At 38.8% G+C, this 22,474-nt stretch overlaps 1 protein-coding gene across 1 annotated transcript in view; it reads left to right on the forward strand.

The window, feature by feature from the left end:
* Positions 1–10,943: 10,943 nt before the first annotated feature.
* The window catches only part of PFDN1 (prefoldin subunit 1), a 72,562-nt gene continuing 61,031 nt past the window's right edge, over positions 10,944–22,474 (forward strand). The window contains exons 1-2 of the mRNA XM_019424377.2: positions 10,944–11,074; positions 13,717–13,883. Coding sequence (XP_019279922.1) covers positions 11,042–11,074; positions 13,717–13,883 — 200 coding nt within the window. The 5' untranslated portion in view covers positions 10,944–11,041. The remainder of the gene's footprint in view (positions 11,075–13,716; positions 13,884–22,474) is intronic.

Genomic DNA, 22,474 nt, shown 5'->3' on the forward strand with positions numbered 1-22,474 from the left:
GTTATACTTTACTCTTTTGTAAAGAAGACACTGTGCTCACCCTCAGTCGATGTGTTTTTTTGGGGTGAGGGCGATACCCCTAACCTTCCAGGAATGGCTTATACCTGACCAATCAGAGCATTCCATACCTCTAGCTATTGTGATTGTTTTAAAGATGGACACATTACTCAAGCTGGCCAGCAAGAAACAGAGAAGTCAATCCTAGGACTCTTTCTGGAGCTATGAAAGAAAAAAGCATTGTCTCTTTTCACCCTGAAAGATAACCTAAATGTGAGCCTGGAGTTGCCTGTGGATATTTATGAGACTTAGTAACAAGGTGGAAGATGTGGGGTTTCCTATTTCAACTAAGTTTCTTGCTTACCAGGTGCTATACTCATTTATGGTCTTCTAATATGTAAAAGAAAAAAAAAAGATTAAATTTTCTAGCTTCTCACAATTAAAAGAAATCTTTATTTAAAAACTTTTGGAGGGGTACCTGGCTGGCTCAGTCAGAAGAACATGCAATTCTTGATATTGGAGTTGTGAGTCTGAGCCCCACGTTGGGTGTAGAGATTACTTAAAATAAATAAAAACTTAAGAAACCTCTACAACTTTGGAGCTTCTATGTGTGAGTGCTCTGGGGTAAAGCTTTAGTCACCTTGTCTTAGGTACAGCTCTGAGGGTAGAAAAACATTTCTCTGTGCTGGTACTTTTTGGTGCCTATTTATAAAATGCATGTAGAGTTTTGTCCAGATTTTGACCCAACCCCATTGTATTCCTCTTCCTGTTCTAACAGACCGTGAACTTTTTCCGCTTGGGGTGAGCCAGGGTAATGGAGACATGGATTCTCCACTAGGCTTTGATTTCTGGTTTTATTCCTTTTCTATTCTTCGTCAGAGTCTCCTGTCCTTGGCTTTGACCTTTGGCAGTCCCCACACCCTCACTTTCTCTGGTGAGCTGTGGGATAAATAACCCAGATTTTGTTATGCTCTGTTACCCAGCCTCATCTCTTACACAGGTTTAAATAATCAGATTGACTGAAAATACTCCCTTTCTTTGGACTTTTTGTAAACAGACTGAATCAGATGTGGCAAAGTGCCTGGGAAAAGCCACCACCAGTTCCTGCTTATGATGACAACGACTCACTTCCTCTCCTTGCAGAATTTCCAAAGACTGTGTCACTTAGTAGGCACAGCTAAGGCTCCCCTTCCTCTCCTAGAAAGGTCCCCTTCCAAACCTTACTTTGTCAGCTAGAAGAGCTACCTCAGAGTTTCTCGGCAAATGTGTCACTTGGGAAGGATCACCCCCCCCCATCCCTGTTCCTGAGGCCCTCACAGAACTACCACGTGAGCCTTACAGATGCCCTACCCAATCCCATCCTACTCCCAGGCAGACTGCTGTGCAGAATTCATTTTCAAAGGTAATAGGTGAGATTTACCCATTCTTGGGGATATCAGGAGGTAGCCTCGCTTGGAAGAGAGTCTTAAAAGGCTTCAATTATTTTTAATTCAATAATACTCTCAGAGGTTACACATAGACCAGAGTGTCTCCAGTGTCACAGAACTACTTTTTCTCACCACACTTAGGTTGGATGACTGTGAGGTTGAAGTGAAGGGTCTGGAGGCATCCAAGAAAGGATGACAGAGCAAGGGGATGTGTGGGACAGAAGTGAAATAAACTAGAAGGTGGTAGGTTTATAACCGCTGAAATTTCAGAATGCTTATAACAAATAGAATGTTCCAGCCACCATTCTAAATACTCAGTATATATTATGTAATCCTCACGATGTCCCTGTGATGTAAATATTATACTGCATCCTCCTGTTTTTCATGTGGGGAAACTGGGCTACAGCAAGTAACCTGTTCAAAATCCTGTACCTGATACAAGATGGGGCTTGGAATTGAATCCAGGCAATTCCAGAATTTGCTTTTAACCATTATACCACACTGCCTCTCCATAAACCTCTGAAGGTTGGGCTACCAATATCCTGGCTAACCCAGAATTGAGGGGTTTCCCAGAACACAGGACTTTTAGCATAAAAACTGGTACAGCCTTGGGCAAACCATGATGGTTGGTCACCCTTATATAGAAATGTTATCAAAGAAGAGGTTTCTCTGGGCACCTGGGTGGCTCGGTCAGTAAAGCATCCAACTTCAGCTCAGGTCATGATCTCATAGTTCATGAGTTTGAGCCCCATGTCAGGCTCTCTGCTGTCAGTGCAGAGGCCACTTCGATCCTCTGTCCTCCTTTCTCTCTGCCCCTCCCCTGCTTGTACTCTCTCTCTCTCAAAAATAAATGTAAACACCTTTTTAAAAAAAGAAAGAAAAAGAGTCTGTTTAAAGAAGATATTTCTCCAGTAATTTGATACAAAAGGAGTTGTGATAAGGCAGAGTTAGGAGAGAACTTGCTCAAGACAGGACAGAAATTTTGAAGACGAGATGAACTCTAAGGCTCTCTTCTTCTTCCACTTAGTTGTGACCCCTTGGCCAGATGTGGATGGCTGCTTCAGTTCTTTTTTTTTTTTTTTTTTCTGCTTTAGTTCTTTTCTTCTACCTTACTTTTACTTAATTTTATTTTACTTTATTTAATTTTATTTTTAATTCAAGTTAATTCAAGTTAGTTAACATACAGTGTAGTATTGGTTTCAGGAGTAGAACCCAGTGATTCATCACTTACATGTAACACCCAGTGCTCATCCCAACAAGTGCCCTCCTTAATGCCCATCACCCATCTAGCCCACCCCACACCTGCCTCCCTTCTAGCAACCCCCAGTCTGTTTTCCATATTTAAGAGTCTTTTATGGTTTGCCTCCCTCTCTGTTTTTCTCTTATTTTTCCTTCCCTTCCCCTATGCTTATCTGTTGTGTTTTTTAGATTCTATGGGGTGCCTGGGTGGCTCAATCAGTTAAGCATCTGACTTCAGCTCGGGTCATGATCTCATGGTTCATGGGTTCAGGCCCTGAGTTGGACTCTGTGCTGACAGCTCAGAGCCTGCAGCCTGCTTCAGATTCTGTGTCTTTCTCTCTGCCCATCTCCTGCTTGTGCACTGTCTCTCTGTCTCTCTCTGTCTCTGAAGAATGAATGAACATGAAAAAGTTCCACATATGAGTGAAATCATATGATATTAATCTTTCTCTGCCTGATTTATCTCACATAGTATAATATGCTCTAGCTCCATCTACGTTGTTGCAAATGGCAAGATTCCATTCTTTTGGATGGCCAAGTAGTATTCTATTGTACATGTAATATACATGTGTATATACCACATCTTCTTTATCCATTCATCAGCGGGTGGATATTTGGGCTGCTTCAGTTGTGATCTAGCTTTGCATCTTCTGCCTTCTGGGAATCACTCCACATGAAGTAGCCATGGTAATCTTCTGGAGTATAAATACCCTGCTTATAATACTCCACTGAACTCAGTGACCAGAAGATAGAATCCAAGCTCTTGAGCTTGACTTGGAAGGCCCTCTGCCATTGGCCCTCATCAATCTCTCTGGTCCTTTCTTCATAGTTAACACATTTTCACACTCTAGCTACACCAAAAAACTCATATTTCCCTGAAGACACCAGGCTCTAGCCTTGGTATCGTTGTCTCTTCTAGGAATATTAGGCCTAATCCTTCTTCCTTTTTTGGCAGAAACTCCTCTCTCTCTCTCTCTCTCTCTCTCTCTCTCTCTCTCTCTCTCTATATATATATATATATATATATATATATATATATATGTTTATATATATATTTTATTTTATGTTTTGGTTTTCATCACTGTGAATCATGTATTTATTTATTTTAATGTTTATTTATTTTGGAGAGAGAGAGAGATTGTGCGTGTGCACAGCGGGGAAGGGGCAGATAGAGAATGAAAGAGAATCTGAAAAAGGGCTCTGTGCTGACAGCAGAGAGCCTGATGTGGGGCTCGGAGTCATGAACCATGAGATCATGACCTAAGCCAAAGTTGGGCATTTAACCGACTGAGCCACCCAGGGACCTCTGTGAATCATTTACTTTATAACTGGAAGTTTGTACATCTTTTCTTTTTTTTAAGTTTATTTATTTTGAGAGACAGAGAGAGTAGAGGAGGGACAGAGAGAGAGGGAGAGAGAATCCCAGACAGGCTCCGTGCTGTCAGCGTGGAGCCCAGTGTGGGGCTTGAACTCACGAACTGTGAGATCATGACCTGAGCCAAAACCAAGAGTCGGACGCTTAACCGACTGAGCCACCCAGGCACCCGGGAAGTTTGTCCATCTTAATCTCCTTCACCTAATTGGCCTATCCCTCCCTCCAGCAACCAACAAAGCCTCCAACCTATAAGACTCCTGGGTTGGGAGGCCTTTCTCTGTGTTCCTCCAGCTCCTGGAGTCACTTCTTCTGCAGTGGAATTTTCATATTCTTTTATAACTCTCTACCTGTGACCCCCACTGTACTATGAACTGCCCTTTTATTTATCTGTAGTTTTGCAAAACTTGACACATAATAATAGCTAATGTTAATTAGGTACAACTATATACCAGAAATTTTGCATGCATAATCTCATTTAATTCACATGATAACTCATAAGTACTATTATCTCTAATTAAGCTCTGTGAAGTAAATAATTTTCCTTGGATCTTATAGATCTCACTTATAGCTAGTAAATGTTTTGAAAGTGCTAAACTTCTTCTCAGATTGAACGAACCCTTGGGGATCTATCTATCTTACAAAGTTGCAAAGATCAAATAACCTGACGAATAGGATATGGCCTTGTAAAGATGAAAAACTCTGGTATCAGAGACTACTAATTCCCACACTTCCAATATTTGTCTTCTATTTTCTTTTTGTAATAATAGAATCCCTGGTATTCGACTAGACACATGGTTGCCCATAACAATAACTACATTTCCCAGACTCTCTTAAGGCCAGGAATGGCTGTGTGATTCTGTTTGGGTGAATGTGATATGAACAGAACCGCATCTATAACTTCGAGGACCTGCCTTTAAAGAGGAGTGAGCCTCCTCCTTTGTTTTCCCCTTCCTTCTAGCTAGGCTGTGGACATGGCGGTGATGAGTCATCTTGGATCATATGGATAAGATAGAAGGAGTCTGGGAACTCTGGCCTTGTGGAATTCATATACTTACCCTATACTGCTTCTGTATGGATGCTTGTGACAGGGAGAACTAAGCTTCTATCTTATTTTAGCCATTTGAAATCTCTGTTACAGCACTTAAACCTATACTTTAACTTACTGTAACTAATGTAGTCTATTCACAAAGGGGAGGCATTATTCTTATTATTTCTATGCAGAGGCTTTGAGACTGCATGCAGGCTATATCCTAAGAGTTAATTTTTCCCGGGGTGCCTGCGTGGCTCAGTCAGCTAAATGTCTGACTCTTGATTTTGGCTGAGGTCATGATCTCACTGTGAGAGATCTGCACAGTTCTGCACACTGGTGGCGCAGTCTGCTTGAGATTCTCTCTCCCTCTCCCTCTGCCTCTCCCTCTCTCTCTCTCTCAAAATAAATAAATATTTAAAAGAAAGAATTAATTTTCTCTTTTCAGTAAAAGACATTACCATTCAACTAGTTTGCTCAGGTCAAAAACCTAGCAGCCTTTATTTTCCTTTTAAAACAAGCTTTCTTGGGGCACCTGGGTGGCTCAGTAGGTTAAGGGTCTGACTTCCGCTCAGGTCAGGATCTTGCAGTTTGAGAGTTTGAGCCCCCACTGGGTTCTCTGCTGTCAATGTAGAGCCAGCTTCAGATCCTCTGTCTCCCTCTCTCTCCTCCTCCTCTTCTGCTCTCTGTGTCTCTCTCAAAAATAAGTATACATTTGGGGCACCTGGGTGGCTCAGTTGGTTAAATGTCCAACTTCTGCTTAGGTCATGATCTCATGATTTGTGAGCTTAAGCCCCACATTGGGCTCTCTGCTGTCAGCACGGGGCCTGCTTAGGATCCTCTGTCATCCTCTCTCTCTCTCTCCCTCTCTCTCTGCCCCTCCCCTGCTTGAGCCCACATGCTCTCGCTCTCTCTCTTTCAAAAATAAACATTTAAAAATAAATAAAGTTTAAAAAAGCTTTAACACCCCATACACCCACAATAAACAAACAAATAAATAAATCAGCTTTCTTGAGGTATGATTGACATGCAATAAACTTAATATGTTAAAATGTACAATTCGAGGGGCGCCTGGGTGGCTCAGTCGGTTGGGCGGCCGACTTCGGCTCAGGTCATGATCTCGCGGTGTGTGAGTTCCAGCCCCGCGTCGGGCTCTGCGCTGACAGCTCGGAGCCTGGAGCCTGCTTCAGATTCTGTGTCTCCCTCTCTCTCTGCCCCTCCCCTGCTCACTCTGTCTCTCTCTCTCAAAAATAAATAAAAACATTAAAAAAAATTAAAAAAAAGGTACAATTCGGTAAGTTTCCAGCCAGGAAACTGTCTCCACAATCACAATAGTAAACATATCCATCGCTGCAAAAGTTATGTAATGCTCCTTTGTTATCCCTTTCTTCTATCTTCTTCCCAGTTCCCTTCATCCTCATTTCTGTCTGGTAACTACTGATCTTGTTTGTTTGCATATTCTAGAATTTCACATGCATGGAATCATGTAGTATAGTAATGATCTTTGGTTCCTCCCTTTGTTTTTTTTTTTTTTTTTTTTTTTAGTTTGTCTGTCTATTTGTTTATTTGTTTATTTATTTACTTATTTTTGAGAGAGAGAGTCAGGAAGGGACAGAGAGAGAGGGAGAGGGAGAGGGAGAGAGAATCTCAAGTAGGCTCCATGCTGCCAGCACAGAGCCCAATGTAGGGCTTGACCCCACAAAACTCGAGATCATGACCTGAGCCAAAACCAAGAGTTGGATGCTTAACCGACTGAGCTACCCGGGTGCCCCTGGTTCCTCTCTTTCTTTCATTGCCTCTACCCTGATCCCAATCCATTCCTTCATCAAATTCAGTAACCTCTACTTAAATCTATCTACTTCTACCTCCATTGCTATCCTCCTCACCCAGACTACCATCATCTGCCTCATACCACTTCAATAGTCTCCTAACTGGTCTCTTTGTTTTAATTCTTGTTTCTTCCAATCCATTCACCACCTAGCACCTACAATGACCTCTTTAAAATGGGATCACATCAGTCTCCTCATATCAGATCAATACCCTCTTTGAATTCATTCAGTGCCTTCCAATCACACTCAGAATAATATTTTAACCCCTGACTGTAGCTTGCAAAGGGCTTTCATGGTCTGTGCACTCCCTTCCCACACCTTGCTGCCAATTCTCCGACCAGGGAGTTTGTCTCCTGTTATTGCTATACTCCAAAGGCCTAGATCAGTTTCTAACAGATATTTAACAAATATTTGTTGAATGAATAAATAAGTGTATTGAGCATTCATAAACAAGGCTGAAGGATTATAAATCACCTTTTTAAGTTCCTCAACTGTGGATTGATTAAATCTTGGAAGGAGTACTATGGAAAGAGTCCATGTACTTGTGAAGCCGTCAGCATGAAGTCTATTTGCTCTGTGAAAAATAACAGAAGTAAGCACAGCATGGCTATTCTGTGGTAAGTGTCTAATGACTGGAAACACTTCAGGACTTTTATAGTCTCTTCCTGACATTTTAGAAGTTCCAGAGAGAGAAAGGAAATAATTTATTTTGAAGACCCAAATGAAAGCGAGAAATACATTACAGTGGCTCCCAGTCCATAAATATATATCACATTCTGCCAACTTTATGCCCAGGGAAAGTTTTATTTTTTTCCTGGATTTGCTGCTCTCAAGTGTGTCAAGAATTAACATAAAAACTGATCTGGAACCCATGAACTTCAGAGGGCTTTGGTAGAATTGATTATGAAGCCATGTGTAAGGACATTTCTATAGCCTAGGACATGCCAGACATTAAAGATGCATTCTTAATAAAAAACTCATGAGTCAAAGGAGAAAATCAACTGTTATAAAATAGATCAGCAGATGCTCCTAAAGAACTCACACCCAAAAAACTGAGGTGATAAGACGTTGTAAATAAATTTTAAAATAACTATGTGCATTGTATTCTATTAGGCAAGAATATATCATTACATATCATTGTGAAAAAGAAAAGGACGTGTGGATTTGAAAAACAAATAAATTTTTTCAATTTTTTATGTGGTAAATACACAGAATAAAATTCACCATCTTAACCATTTTTTTTTAATGTTTATTTATTTTTGAGGGAGACAGAGACAGAATGAGAGTGGGTTAGGGGCAGAGAGAGAGGGAGACACAGAATCCGAAGCAGGCTCCAAGCTGTCAGCACAGAGCCCGACGCGGGGCTCGAACTCACGGACTACGAGATCATGACCTGAGCCAAAGTTGGATGCTCAACTGACTGAGCCACCCAGGTGCCCCACCATCTTAACCATTTTTAAGCATACAGTTCAATGGTATGAAATGGTTATAATGTTCTGCTACCACCATCATCATCCATCTCCTGAAGCCCTTTCATCATGTAAAACTGAAATCTGTACACTACCTGTTAAACAATAACTTTCCATTCCTTCCCTTCTCCCCATCCTCTGGAAACCACCATCTTACTTTGTGTCTTTATGATTTTGACTACTCAAGTTCCCTCATATAAGCGTGATCATACAATATTTGTCTTTTTGTGACCGGCCTATTTCATTTAGCATTATGCCCTCATGGTTCATCCATGTTGTGGCACGTGTTAGAATTTCATCCCTTTTATTGTTCTTTGTTGTTGTTGTTTATTAGAGAAAGAGAGAGCATGAGCCAGGGAGAGAGGCAGAAGGAGAGAGAGAATCCCAAGCAGGCTCCATGCTAAGTAAGGTTTTATCCTACAACCCTGGGACCATGACCTGAGACAAAATCAAGGGTTGGACATTCAACTGATTGATCCACCTAGGCACCCTAAAGAGAATAGATGTTAACTTATTTAAATGTTTGGTAGAATTCACCTGTGAATCCATCTGGTCCTGGACTTTTGTTTGTTACTCATTCAGTTAAAAAAAATTTTTTTTAATGTTTATTTATTTTTGAAGGAGAGAGAGACAGAGCACGAGTAGAGGAGGGGCAGAGAGAGAGAGGGAGACACAGCATCCGAAGCAGGCTCCAGGCTCTGAGCTGTCAGCACAAAGCCTGATGTGGGGCTCGAACTCACAAGCTGTGAGATCATGACCTGAACTAAAGTCGGACGCTTAACCAACTGAGCCACCCAGGCGCCCCACTCATTCAATTTTATCACTAGTTATTGGTCTCTTCAGATTTTATATTTCTTCCTGATTCAATTTTTGAAGATTGTATGTTTTTAGACATTTATCCATTTTTTTTGTAGATTGCCCAACTTATTGGCATATAATTTTTCACAGTACTTTCTTATAATCCTTCTTATTTTTGTGGCATCAGTTGTTACTTCTCTTTTATTTTTGATTTTATTTATTTGGGTCCTTTCACTTTTTTTCTTTGATGAGTCTGGCTAAGGGTTTATCAATTTTGTTTATCTTTTCAAAGAACCAGCTCTTAATTTCTTTTCTTTTAGTTTTGGCTCAGGTCATGATCTCTCAGTTTGTGGGTTCAAGCCCTGCATTGGGCTCTGGGCTGGCAGCCCAGAGCTTGCTTTGGATTCTCTCTTTCCCTCTGTCTCTGCCTCTCTCCAGCTTCTGCTCTCTCTCTCAAAATAAATAAAAATAAATGTAAGAAAGTACATTTCTTCAGGGAGCCTGAAGTGAGGCTTGAACTTAAGAACTGTGAGATCATGACCTGAGCCGAAGTCAGACACTTAACTGACTGAGCCACCTAGGTGCCCCAAATTCTTGACACGTCTTTGGTATAAAAAGGTCTTTTTATTAAAGCACAGGGACAAGACCTGTGGGCAGAAAGAGCTGCACTGGGATTGTCAGGTGTGAGTGATTATATACAGTAAAACCTTGGATTGTGAGTAATTTGTTCTGCCAGTGTTCCGCAAAATGAGCAAGCATTTCTAATACATTTTAACTTGATAAACGAGCAATGTCTTACAATAAGAGCAGTATGTAATGCCAAATGACACATGATCCCAACTGAGCCAATGGTTCTTAAAATTCGCTTTGATATATGGGTGCTTTGTATTACAAGAATGTTTCCTGAACAAATTATGCTCTCAAACCAAGATTTTACCATAGTTGGGGAGTTGGGGGAGGTAAAGACAAGGTGAAGTTTCCAAAAGGACTTGTATATGCTAAAGAAGGCTTACAAGATTTTAACTATTTTTAGCTAAGGGTTTTTCCCCTCTAGCAAAACATTAAGACAGTTGGGAGTTCCTGGAGGAATGTCATACTCTGCCTGTCTCAAGTATTTGTCAATGAACTTCAGGTTATAAGGAAATTTATCTACATTTCCTCTTGCCCTTGTTCTCCACATCAGGTAAAACATCCATTTCCTCCATTTCTAAAGTCTAATTACTATTCATCCTTCTGGTTCAGATGCCAAAGCTTTTACAGCAGATTCTCAAAATGTGGTCTGCAGGTGACTTGTTGGGTGACTTACAGGTGATAAGGGGAGTTTTCGAAAACACAAATTTCCTGGCCCCAGTGTCAAAGATTCTAAATAATTAAGCTTGTGATGAGGACCAGAGAATCTGTACTCTTTTAATAAATTCATTTGGCCACTCTTGAGAACTACTGTGTCTAGAAAGTCTTCCCAGGGAATTTCAGTAGAAATAAATTCTTTGGAAGAACATTTCAACGAAGACCTCTGGTCTCCTCCACACTACCCTGCCTGAAGCTCCGGCTGATTTTTCCATTTCCCTGACACCACAGGGACTAGCTGAAGGAATGAATGCCTGAAAAGGTTTTGGCCGAATCTGCATGCAACTCTATTCAGCAAGCACAAGGTAAGCTATTTGTCCAAGTGCTTAAAACCATCCTCAGAATCTGTGCGCCAGGCCTGATAGGTCACGTGAGGAGGACGTAACGGGTATCGTAATAGTTCTTGAAGCTCGGCTAATCCGACCCATGCGCAGGCGCAGAAGGAAAGGGGCCAGTCAAACCTCCAAGGCCCGCCCCTCCCCCACTATCCTTCCGGCTTTCACCTACTGCGCAGGCGCGTCGACTGAACCAAGATGGCCGCTCCCGTGGATCTGGAATTGAAGAAGGTAAAAGAGGGTCCTCACCTGGCAGAGGCTTCTCTTTGGAAGCTAAGGGGACTGTGGTCAAGAATATCGAGTGAGACTCGAGTCCGGAGGAAGAAAAGAGGCCCCAGGGAACTGGGGCGTGATTTCCCAGAGTCCTAAGGCGGGATCGGGTCTCCTTAGGATGGCGTGGGGGGCGAGCAGCTCTTTCTGCCTAAGAGCCGGTTGGGCTGGTTTGATTCCTGTGGCGGGCCGATAGCTGGCCGATCTTCTCGTTCTGACCTCCAGGGCCGTTTCGTTGCGTGGAGCCTTCAGTTTCATAGTAAGGCCTGAAGTAAGCGTTTCAAGTTGGAGCCCCTTCGGACGGCTTGCCCGGTCTGAGGCATCTGTAAATTCTTAATCTTCATTTGCTTTGAAAAACTCCAAGGCCATCCTGTGTTTTTAGGCCACTTACTCCATCTCTTGCTTTGAAAGGTCACAGCATGTACATACAGTTCAAAGTTAGATAGTCTCATAGCAGGGCTTTGACTCCCAGCCCTATCTCCCCTTCCCCCTTTCTTGAAGGACCTGCCAAAAAAAAAAAAAAAAAAAAAAGAAACAAGAACAAGCCCGTAAAATTTTCCAAATAAAATCGGTATCGGAAGGAATTGGGTTTCTGTCTTCAAACAGTTGTTTATAAATGTGTTGTTACCCAAAAACGTTTTTGCCACTTAAGGGTTGTCAGGGAAAGGATCCTGGACTTCATCAACTTTAAACCTATACTTTTCTATAAAAGGAAACTGAATTCTAGAAAAGATGTAGTCCAACGTTGGGACTAGAATCCACTATTCTTTGCTTAACTCCACACCTTTTGTTTATTAGCTTAGGTTCTTCAGAAGAGCAAATGTAACGTCTTAACACTTCGTTTGGGTGAACCTTTGCATATGAAATAAGATAGCTCAAATATTTGTTGCTCCTATTAAATGAAGTTGTTTGTTATTGCTCTGAGGATTTATGTGTATGTACCTTGCTTTTTGTGTTTCTTCTTTTGAAACTTGTAAATTTAGCCCTTAACCTGGTGTTCTCTAATGCTGTAGTATCTTAGCTTGAACTGTATACCAGCTGCTTTAGCAATGTGTACAGAACAATCACCTGTAAGTTTACATGCAAGACAGAATTAATCTGAAGAATGATTAAAGCATTCTAAAAGTTTATCTTTTTTTCTGTTAAAAGTTCTAATGTAAGTCAGGGTTTAGTGAAAGAGCTAACAATAGAGTATAGCTGTGAGTGGACTTAACTCCCAGCATTTGAATTTGTTGTTAAGAAACCTCTGGACAATGAATGCAAACTAAGAAGATGATTGGAGACTTAAATTGGATAGTTTTGACAGCCAGTTAGCTTAAGTAAAAAACAAACTTGTTGTTTAAAGGTTTCATCTTCTAATATCTTTATAAGGTCTTTTTTTTGGGGGGGGGGGTAGTGGAGACTAATAGGCAATTTCAGGCACCTCCTCTCTCCCCAAATCAATCTTTTGAAACCTTACTAATAGGTGAGAACAAAGTCTGAAAAAAGTTAAGTAGAGGGCTTTGCCCTGTAATGCAGTCACAAATGGTATTATTAAGGCATAAATTTGACAACATCTGAAAGTCATTCCAGGCCCTTAAGTAAGAGTATCCAAGAACTGTGTTTAAGTGTACACGAGGGTCAAATTTGGCTTGGTATGTGCATATGAAGATTATGATGCAGTTCTACCAATGCCTTGAATTTTTTTATTTTTTTTAATCTTTATTTTAAAAATATTTGTATCCTGAATGTTACTGTAAAATAGAAACATTCCTGAACTAAAGGTCAGAAGAAATGGGTTTTAGTGTTAAGTCCCTGCCTTTCCTCATAATAGTTGTTCAACCCTGTGCAAGCCACTTACATCTCTTCAACTAATTTGGTTACTTTATTTAAAAAAAAATGTTTTTTAAATGTTTATTTATTTTTGAGAGATAGAGAGCAAGCAGGGGAGAGGCAGAGAGAGAGGGAGACACAGAATCTTAAGCAGGCTCCAGGCCTGGAACTGTCAGCACAGAGCCTGACGCGGGGCTCGAACTCAGCAACCATGAGATCATGACCTGAGCCAAAGTCGGATGCTTAACAGACTGAGCCACTCAGGAGCCCCTAAGTTGGTTACTTTAATCTGTAAAGAGTGATGATGAAAACTCCCATTCCTAAATCATAGGATTATTGAGAGGAGTAAATGAGATATTACTATATTCCACAATGTTCTCATATTAATATTCCCATGTTAGTATTTCAAATAAATGTGGGAAAGTGTTTTGAAACCTAGCAGTGTAATACAAATGTAGTGAATCGTTATAGTTTTGTTTTGAATCACTGTGTTTCATCCTCTTTTGCATTTATTGTTTTATTACTCTTTGGATACCTGCTTCTTCATATGGTTATTTAAGGTGCATTTGTTGTGCTTCATGTAGACTGCATTTTCTGAGGACAGGGTAAGTTCATGATTTAACATGGTGGCTTGATTGTTTACAGTTGTATTGAGTTTTATTGATGTTTGTGTTGGTAAATTTCACAACTTTGTTTCTGGTTAGCAGCTTATTTTAATATATTTGGATTTGATTCAAGTGTTTCCTGTAAAATGTTTCACCCACTAAATGAAGGACTTTTTTTTTTATTAGGCCTTCACAGAGCTTCAAGCCAAAGTTATTGACACTCAACAGAAGGTGAAGCTTGCAGACATACAGATTGAACAGCTAAACAGGACGAAAAAGCATGCACATCTTACAGATACAGAGATTATGACTTTGATAGATGAGACTAACATGTATGAAGGTGTAGGAAGAATGTAAGTAAAATGTATCCTGAAGGGGGTTATTATGGGAGAAGTTTTTGTCTAGAATTTGTTCGTTTTAAAACTTGGGTTAAAGTATCATGGAAACTTTGAGGATCACCTAGTCAAATACATACTTTTAAAAAATGCTAACTGAACCCCAGATAGATGTGTTTAATTTTAGACTTTGCAGTACATTTCTTAGATATTTTCCTCTTCTCTCTGTGATCAGGTAGATATTTAAGTGCGTAAGTTCAATGACGAAAATGATTTGTTATGAAAAGAAGTTTACAGTAATTTTGTGTGTGAAGATTTATTTAAGTAGGTGTAGTTTTAACTTCTCCTTCCTTACCTGATTTATTAGGAGTCATACAAATCATAGGTCCTTTAAGATGTTGGACCAGTGTTGTAAGATAAAAATAGATCCATTTATCATTTAAATACACTCATTCTGTCATGCATGAAAAATCAAGTAAACCAATTTACTTTTTGTTTGTTCTAATTGTTATATGATTGACCACCTATACTTCACTCTTCTTATTTTAAGAAATATATTACTCTTATGAGAGAGAATAGATGAGCTTCATGTTCTCTAAACAGTAAATAAGGAATGGAAAAGCCCTTAACTACAGGTCACATTCCATTACAATGAGCTAAAAGGAGAAGACTTTTTTTAAGCGGGGGAGGTACAAGGGGAGGGTTTTTCTGGAATTTGGTCTTTGGATATTACTTAGTAAATGGACCATTACTTCAAGTTTGGAGATCTTGTAGTGAATGGAATTTGACCTCAGTCTGAAGATGACTTGTTTGGTGATTGATTTGAAGGAAGCATAACATGTGTAACATTTAGTAATGGCTTTGGAATGACATCATGAGAAGTAGACTCTGCTCATGACTAGCTACTCCTTTTCTTAATGGAAAAGAGAGGGATTATGATAAACATATGATTTGTTTTCTCAGAATAAACAGTATATCAGAAATAAATTCTATATCTGTAGTTCATATTTTTCATTTTAGCTTATTTTGAGAGGAGGAGAATCCCACTTTGACAATTTGTTATTAGGAGAGAAAAGAATTGGGACAGTAACAAAGTAAAACCCTTGAATATATATCTATATAGTACAGGTGCATTGTTGGCATTCACTATAGGATAATTTTATTCTTAATATGAGTATCCTTAGGTCTTAAACAGTAATGGTAGCTTTTCCAGCATGCACGTTAACACGTTGCACTTGGATTTCACATCAGTACATTAGCCTTTGCAACAGTAAAAGAATCTCTTTTTCCAAAACAGAAAATCTCTTTTGATTGTCTTTGGCCTTTTGGGCTATAATGAAGTTTTTGGTTTTAATCAGAATACTTTATTAAAACATTCTCCGAAAGTGCTAGGTTGTTACTTTTTTTGCATACTGCCCTAAGTGCTACAGCTAGATTGTATTCCACACCAAGAAGTCTAGAGTTAAAAGGCTGGGATATGATTTAGTTCATGGTAGAATAGTAGTAGTATTTCCATAAGATTTATTTTGTGTAAAATAAATACATTGTTGTAAATGTTTGGATAAAGTGGAACTTCCTACATAGTTTCAAACTTTGGTTTTCAATTTGACTTTTGTTCTTTCTGCATCCCACTGGGAGTGCGAATTTGACTCTGCATTGTGGGGGCATGTAAGGTGAATAGAGTTTGTTGTTTGGCTAGAGTATTAGCGCCCTCAGGAAGAAAAGACTTGCTGAGTATTAGTCTGGTCATGAGGATGTTCCCCTTGATGCTAAACCTGAAATAACTATTTCTGAATTTATAGTCTTGAGTAATCTTGAGTATCATTGTGATTCACTTCTTTAATTCCAGTCTTTACCTTAATTTGTCTTTTCTTTTTTGAATATTATTTGGGAATTCCAATTAGAATACTAATTTTTCTCAAACTGTTGTTTAAAACCATGAATTATAGAATCTAAAACACTCCATTTTGTTTAGAGCCTGCAGTAGATTTTTGCCATCACTGACATTCGGGCTTCATTGTATCTTACCTAGATTATTGCAATAGCCTCTTAGCTGTTCTCTCTGCCTTTATTCTGTGTGTTCAAATGTACTCTTCATACATCTGCCAGAATTGATCACATCCATATTTTTCATAAAATTCTTTGATCTGTTGCCCACAGGATGAAATCTAAACTTCTTAGCCTAGCATTCATGTTCATTTATAATCTGTCCTTAATGTACCCCTGTAGCCTCAAGTCCCACCACTTTCTAGTCCCAGGCTCAGTATAGCGCAAATTTCATCTCATGGATTTAACATCCTTCCATTGATTTTGGGTGATCTGTTGAAAAGGACTTTGAGTCTCATGTGGGCTTTAAACATGCTTTAATTGATTAGTATGTCTGTCATGGGTGACGATAGAAGAGGAATAAGTAGTACATGTACCGGAAATCGTTGTCCCTACTTTTGTCACTGGACTTTGTCACCCGTTTTTTTGTTTGTTCGTTAAGTATATTTATTTATTTTGAGAGAGAGGAAGAGCTGGTTCATGCGCTATTGAGCAGGGGAGGGGCAGGGAGAGAGAATCCCAAGCAGGCTCCCAGTTGTCAGCATGGAGCCCAGTGAGGGGCTTGAACTCACGGACTGTGGGATTATGACCTGAGCTGAAATTGAGTCAGCCGTTTAACTGACTGAGCCACACAGGTGCCCCTGTCAGATGTTTTTGTGCTTTCTTGATTTTGTTCATTCTTTCTTTGGCTTGAAGTATCCCCTTTCCCTTGTGAAATTTTTATCCTTCAAGACATAGCTTGTCTTCTCTGAAGATTTTTCTGTCCTCCCTGGCAGACTTATTCACACTTTCCTGGGTGATACCAGAGCTTTTGTTCCTGTAGCTAGTATAGCAGAGACAGAGACAGAGAGAGAGATGATTGATTTCTAAGTGGGTCATTTACCTCAACTAGATTGATTGTCAGCTCATTGAGACTGTATACATCTTTATCTTTGTTTCTTCTGTTCTCAACAATGTCTGGCACAAAATAGGTGTAAAATGTGTCTTGATTTGAATTGAGTATGATTCTTTTGCCTAAAATAGGTACATTTTCTTTTGTTTCTTCAGAAAGAAAATACAGTTAGAAAGTCAAAGACTTAAGAATTAGGTTTTCTTATTCTGTTTTAAAATATGATTCAACAAAGGTGAAATTGTAAAAGTAACATTTTGACTAGGTCAAAGCAGTTGTTTCTTATCAAAATTATGTTCTTTGATTGGATAAGATAAATTCTTAATTAAATCTCCTGAGAAAGTTAACCAATTCTAAAAGCCAATCAGTTGCAGAGATAATTAGTTAGAACTGGCACTATAGAAAAACCTAAGCATTTAGAATTAGGCCCAGGGCAGTATAATCCTTAGAGAATAAAACCTGTTCTATGTAGAATAATATCAATATAATATCTATTTTATATTCTTCATCTCCATATAAGATGGAAGTTACATATTCCTTTATAGGGTATGTTTTTAGTTTAACCAAATCATTGCATGCCCAGATGTCTTTTAAGACACATATGTAGAGAAATTTGGTAGTGTTAAATGACCTCCTGTATATGGCTTATTTTGGTTTTTATACAAGGAAAATCAAACTACAGGATAAGAGATGATGAATTGCTATATACTGTAAACTCTGTGTATTCATTGCTCAAAGCTATATTCTGTCCAGTCTCTTGGCATGTTGCCAGCACATTTCAGTTCTCTTACTTCATATTCTTTGGAGAGGCTGTTATGTAGCCTGATACTACTACCACCAATTTCTAGTTTTGCTACTTAAGCTGTTTGTGAGCTGACCTCACCATACTGCTTTGAGAACTGTGATGAAAGTTACAACTGTGGAATGATCTCTCTGAATAATTGCAAGTGTTTGTCTTTGCATCTTTCTAGCATGCAAGGAGGGAATAGACACAATTCTCAAATAATACATGAATGTTGCTGGTATCCTTTTTTTTTATGAATAAGAACCAGTTTATAAGGATTTATGGGGGTTTTCTTCCCTTTTTGCACACTAGAAGATAGGAGAATTTTTTAAAAATAAGAATTACATTTCAAAGTGCATATAGAGAACATTTAGCCTTGTTAGTGTTTGAAAGGACCATCATTAGAATAAATGTCAGACTTATTTTTATTAACAGTAGGTATGATCCTGACCCTGATTTGATAACAGGTTTAGTATTCTGTAATTCTAATGTTCTTTTACTTGAGCATTACATACACTTCTTTTTTCCAAGAGAGACAAATTAAGCTTTAATTTTTTTTAATATGGGAGGAACTTGAGTAGATTAGTCTCTGAGAAGAATGATTAGTGCCTTTTTAAAACTTGAACCTAACTAAAAATAACTTTGTACCATATTTAAACCAATTTAGAGGTATGCCACCATTCTGTGGGTATTTTTTACATTTAAGGAACTAAGAATGAACAATGGTATAAATCTACCAACTAGATAAGTGTCTAGCAATGCAGAATTTGCTGTTTGGGAGCGGTGTTGCTATTTCTACTTGTTGAAGTAATTTGATGGTTGATCTCTAATGGTTGAAAGATCCAGAAGTGTAAAACCTAAGATAAATGTGGCACAGGTAGAAAGTAAAAACAGTAGATATATTCCTGATAGGGAACAAATTAACAGTAGCCAAAATCCGAACAGTTGAGCAACTTTTCAAGCAATTAGGATGTAGAAATCTGAATTTTTCACGATAGCTTGGTTGAACTGCCCTTTGTTTAAACTATTATGTTAGTTCTTTTGTGATTTTAATTGTTAGTTTGGATGTTGACCTGTAGTTTGAATCATGACAGTTAGTAAAGCCAAGTTGAAATATTTGGTTTCTCTGTTTAGTTATGTTAAATATTAATAGAAAGGGACATAGTCATGGTGCCTGAAGTTTTGCAACCATTTTACAATTTCAGATAGTTGTAAAGTTGGTATTCTAGTCAATTTGGTGTAATTTTAAAGCTGATGAAATAGTTTTACTAGATTAGGAAATAAACCACAAAACTTGGTGCAGTAAATATTGTTGATGTTATAGTAAAAATAGTTTATATTGTTCTTACTGGAATCAGGTTTGGATATTTTATTTAGTGATTGCTATAGGAGAAAAGTACACATTATTTTTGCTGTGAGAGCACATGGCAGATAGAAATTTATCAGCTCCTTATATCTTCTCTTTAAATGTAGTAATCTGTATTTTAGAGTAGAGAAACTGAAGCAAAGATAAAATAATTTTCAAAGGTAAGAAGCCATTTTTAAAAAGTTATTTTTTAGATTTTATTTTAAAGGAAGAGGGGTTCTTGATGTTGAACTGCTTTTACTAATAGATTGTGACCCTCCCTTTTTGTGTTTTTATACAGAGCCATTTAAAGTTCTGGCTTTCATTGCTCAGAGCTGTAAGGGGGGAAAAAAAACAAAAACAACTTTTCCTGTTGTGCAAGGAGAAATGACTTCACTTTTGTTGATGCTGAGTGTGTATGTAACCTCAGACGGGCACATTCTCCTCTTTCACAGATGTGGTACTCTAGGGAGAGGAGATTTTTGAGTAATATTCTTAATTTCCTTAAGTTGTCAGTGATTTAAAAACTTAGTGTTCATTATAACTCTGCTGTACTGCTGTGTAGAATGACATCACTGTTTTTATGCGAGGGCAAGTTAACAAACATTTGCGTAGGAATTACATAGCCATGTTTCTTCTTTAGAAGAGTACTTTTGATAATTCTTTCCCTTCTTCCCCTCCCATGTCCTCCAGAATCCAGTCTCACTGAAACACAGGAAATTAGTTTTGAAAATTCGTGTGCTAATTAGAAGTTTATTGTAAAAACAGGAGAAGTCTGTTCTACTTGGGATGTACAAACATGCGAAAATAAAATTTTTACTTAATGTGTCCTTGTAGGGTTACTTATTTTAGGCTTGAACTTGATTAAAAAATGTAAATGGAATTGATTCATTTGGTTACTTGGAGCACTTTGCTTTTGGATTTCCTGACATCAAAAGGCTTCACATTTGTTTTTTAAACTGGCAAAGGATGAAACAAAACCTGCTTTTGTTGCATGAAAGTAGCAATTACTCAGCAACCCAAGAGGATACTACAGTGTATTCTAATTGGTGATAAGGATTGATTTAGTAAACTGAGGGAAGGGTGAAAAGTACCATTACCTTGTTGTTCCCATGTAAATAAAAATAAAGGTAGCAGTAACCTTGAACTATGTTACTTTGTCATTGGGGAATTGTTTGCTGCAACTGACTAGCTGAGTTTCTCTGAAATGAAAAACGATCAGTTCTTATTTTTTAAGTTTATTTCTTTATTTTGAGATAGAGGAACAGAGAAAGAGGGAGAGAGAGAATTCCACACAGGCTCCACACTGTCAGCACAGAGCCCGACGTGGGGCTTGATCTCACCAACTGAGACCACGACCTGAGTCGCAATCAAGAGTGGGATGCCTAACCTACTAAGCCACCCAGGCGCCCCTGAAAAACAATCACTTTTAGGCCGTACCAAGAATTTTCTGATTTTAGCTGCCACTTATCTCATAGTGGCAAATTTAGGAACAACTTGCTATCTAATCTGTTTGAGAGAGGACTGAAATGTTCATGTCCAGGAACATAATCTGCTTAATGAAACATCCAAAAGGAGCTCACAAAAAATATTGACCTAGAAGTTGAAAGGCAGTCAGTCCATGTATGTGAATACACATTTGGTATGACTTGTTAGTATTCTTTTTTACTCCTTATATCAGGAATTGATAGGGTCTGCAAATATCCTTTGCCCAGAAGGAATAATTAGGATTGCAGTGTGTTGCATGCACCATTAGTGCCTGTGGTTTTGTGAAGAATGTATGCTCAATTTATTTTTAGCATTCAAGTTCGAATGGACATGTCTGAGGGAATGTTATCTTATTGTCCTGGCCAAGAACTCTACTTACCATCTCTTGTTTTGAGGAAGGTCAGTTACCTTGAAATGGACCAGATTACTTGGGAGACACTGTTCCCTTGGCTTTGAAGAGGACTTGAAATGTTCTCCTATCAAAATTTGCACAGCAGCAGGATCCCAGTATTAAAAATGTATCTTTAAATAGATAAGAGCATGGCTGCCCTAAACCAAGCCTTTTACATTGTTTGGCTCAGGGTAAAAAGATTTGGATCACAGTATGCATCCTGTATGTGTGTGTTAGACTGAGTCTTTTGCATTTGTCCTAAAATATATTTATATTTCTCTGACTTTATGCTTTTGTACTAGGAGTCTTCTGTTTGTGTCCTTTAATGCTCACTGGATAATAATTTGTACTGTCCAGTGGTTCTGTTTCATCCAGTGTTACATTTTAACCTTTTAGTAAAAGAAAGATCACATCTTGGAAAAAGTTATAGCAGATCTTGATGATTATATGTGGAAATGTTTGGGGTTTGATGAGGCTAGAGTAAAAGTGGTAAACATCAGAGGTGATTATTTACCAGAATACTTAGAATACCGAATAGTGACAAAAATAAACATCATGTTTAAAATAGACTAACATACTACTGCTTCCATTTTAGGAGTAATAGTTTGATTTAAAAATACACAGTGATTTCTAATTAGTACAGATTGAACCTAGCAGTGTGTGAGTTACTCATCTAGAACAAGGAATGTTTACATGGACTTGGGTTCCTCAAGGGACCATGATTCTCTAATAATTCCAGTGAATTCTCAGCCCTCATCTAATTTGACCTATCAGCATTTATTCCAGTTGGTCTTTCCTGGTTGAACCATTTTCTTCCTTTGGCTTCTAGGAGATCACCTCTTGGTTTTCCTTTTATTTCACTGGCCATTCCTTCTCAGTCTCCTTTACTGTTTCTTTTTCTTTCCCATTTCCAAGTATTAGATTGACCTTGGGCTCAGCCTTTGGAATTTTTTTTCTTTTCTTTACTTTTCTTTTCTTTACTCTTTTCTTTTACTCTCTTAGTGATCTCATCCAGGCTTATCTCTTTAAGATTTTTTTTTTTAATGTTTATTGATTTTGGAGAGAGAGAAAGAGAGAGAGAGAGAGATAGTGTGAGTGGGGGAGGGGCAGAGAGAGAGGGAGACACAGAATCCAAAGCAAGCTCCAGGCTCCGAGCTGTCAGCACAGAGCCTGATGCAGGGCTTGAACTCATGAACCATGAGATCATGACCTGAGCCGAAGTTGGATGCTTAACCAACTGAGCCACTCAGGTGTCCCCAGGCTTATATCTTTACAGTGCCTTTTGATATACTGGCAACTCCCAGGTTTTTATCTTTAGCTTAGACCCCTTCCCTGAACTCCAGATTTGTATATCCACCTGCCTACTTTACATCTCCATTCGATAGGCCTCTCAAGATTAACTTGACCAAAATAAAATTCTCACTGTTCCAGGTAAACCAGTTCTTCCCTACAGTCTTCCTCATTTCAGTGGATGACTTTTTTGTCCTTCCATTTCCTCTTCTTCGTTTTTTTTGTTTTGAGAGAGAAAGCTTGAGTGGGGAGAATGGCAGAGGGGTGGGGAGAGAGGATCTCAAGCAGGTTCCACACAGCCCAGAGCCTGACATGGGGCTAGATCCCACCACGCTGGGATCATGACCTGCACTGAAATCAAGAGTTGGATGCTCAA

This window comes from Panthera pardus, unplaced genomic scaffold (genome assembly GCF_024362965.1).
Source record: "Panthera pardus isolate Hobbes unplaced genomic scaffold, ASM2436296v1 HiC_scaffold_2, whole genome shotgun sequence".
NCBI classification, from domain to species: Eukaryota; Metazoa; Chordata; class Mammalia; order Carnivora; family Felidae; genus Panthera; species Panthera pardus.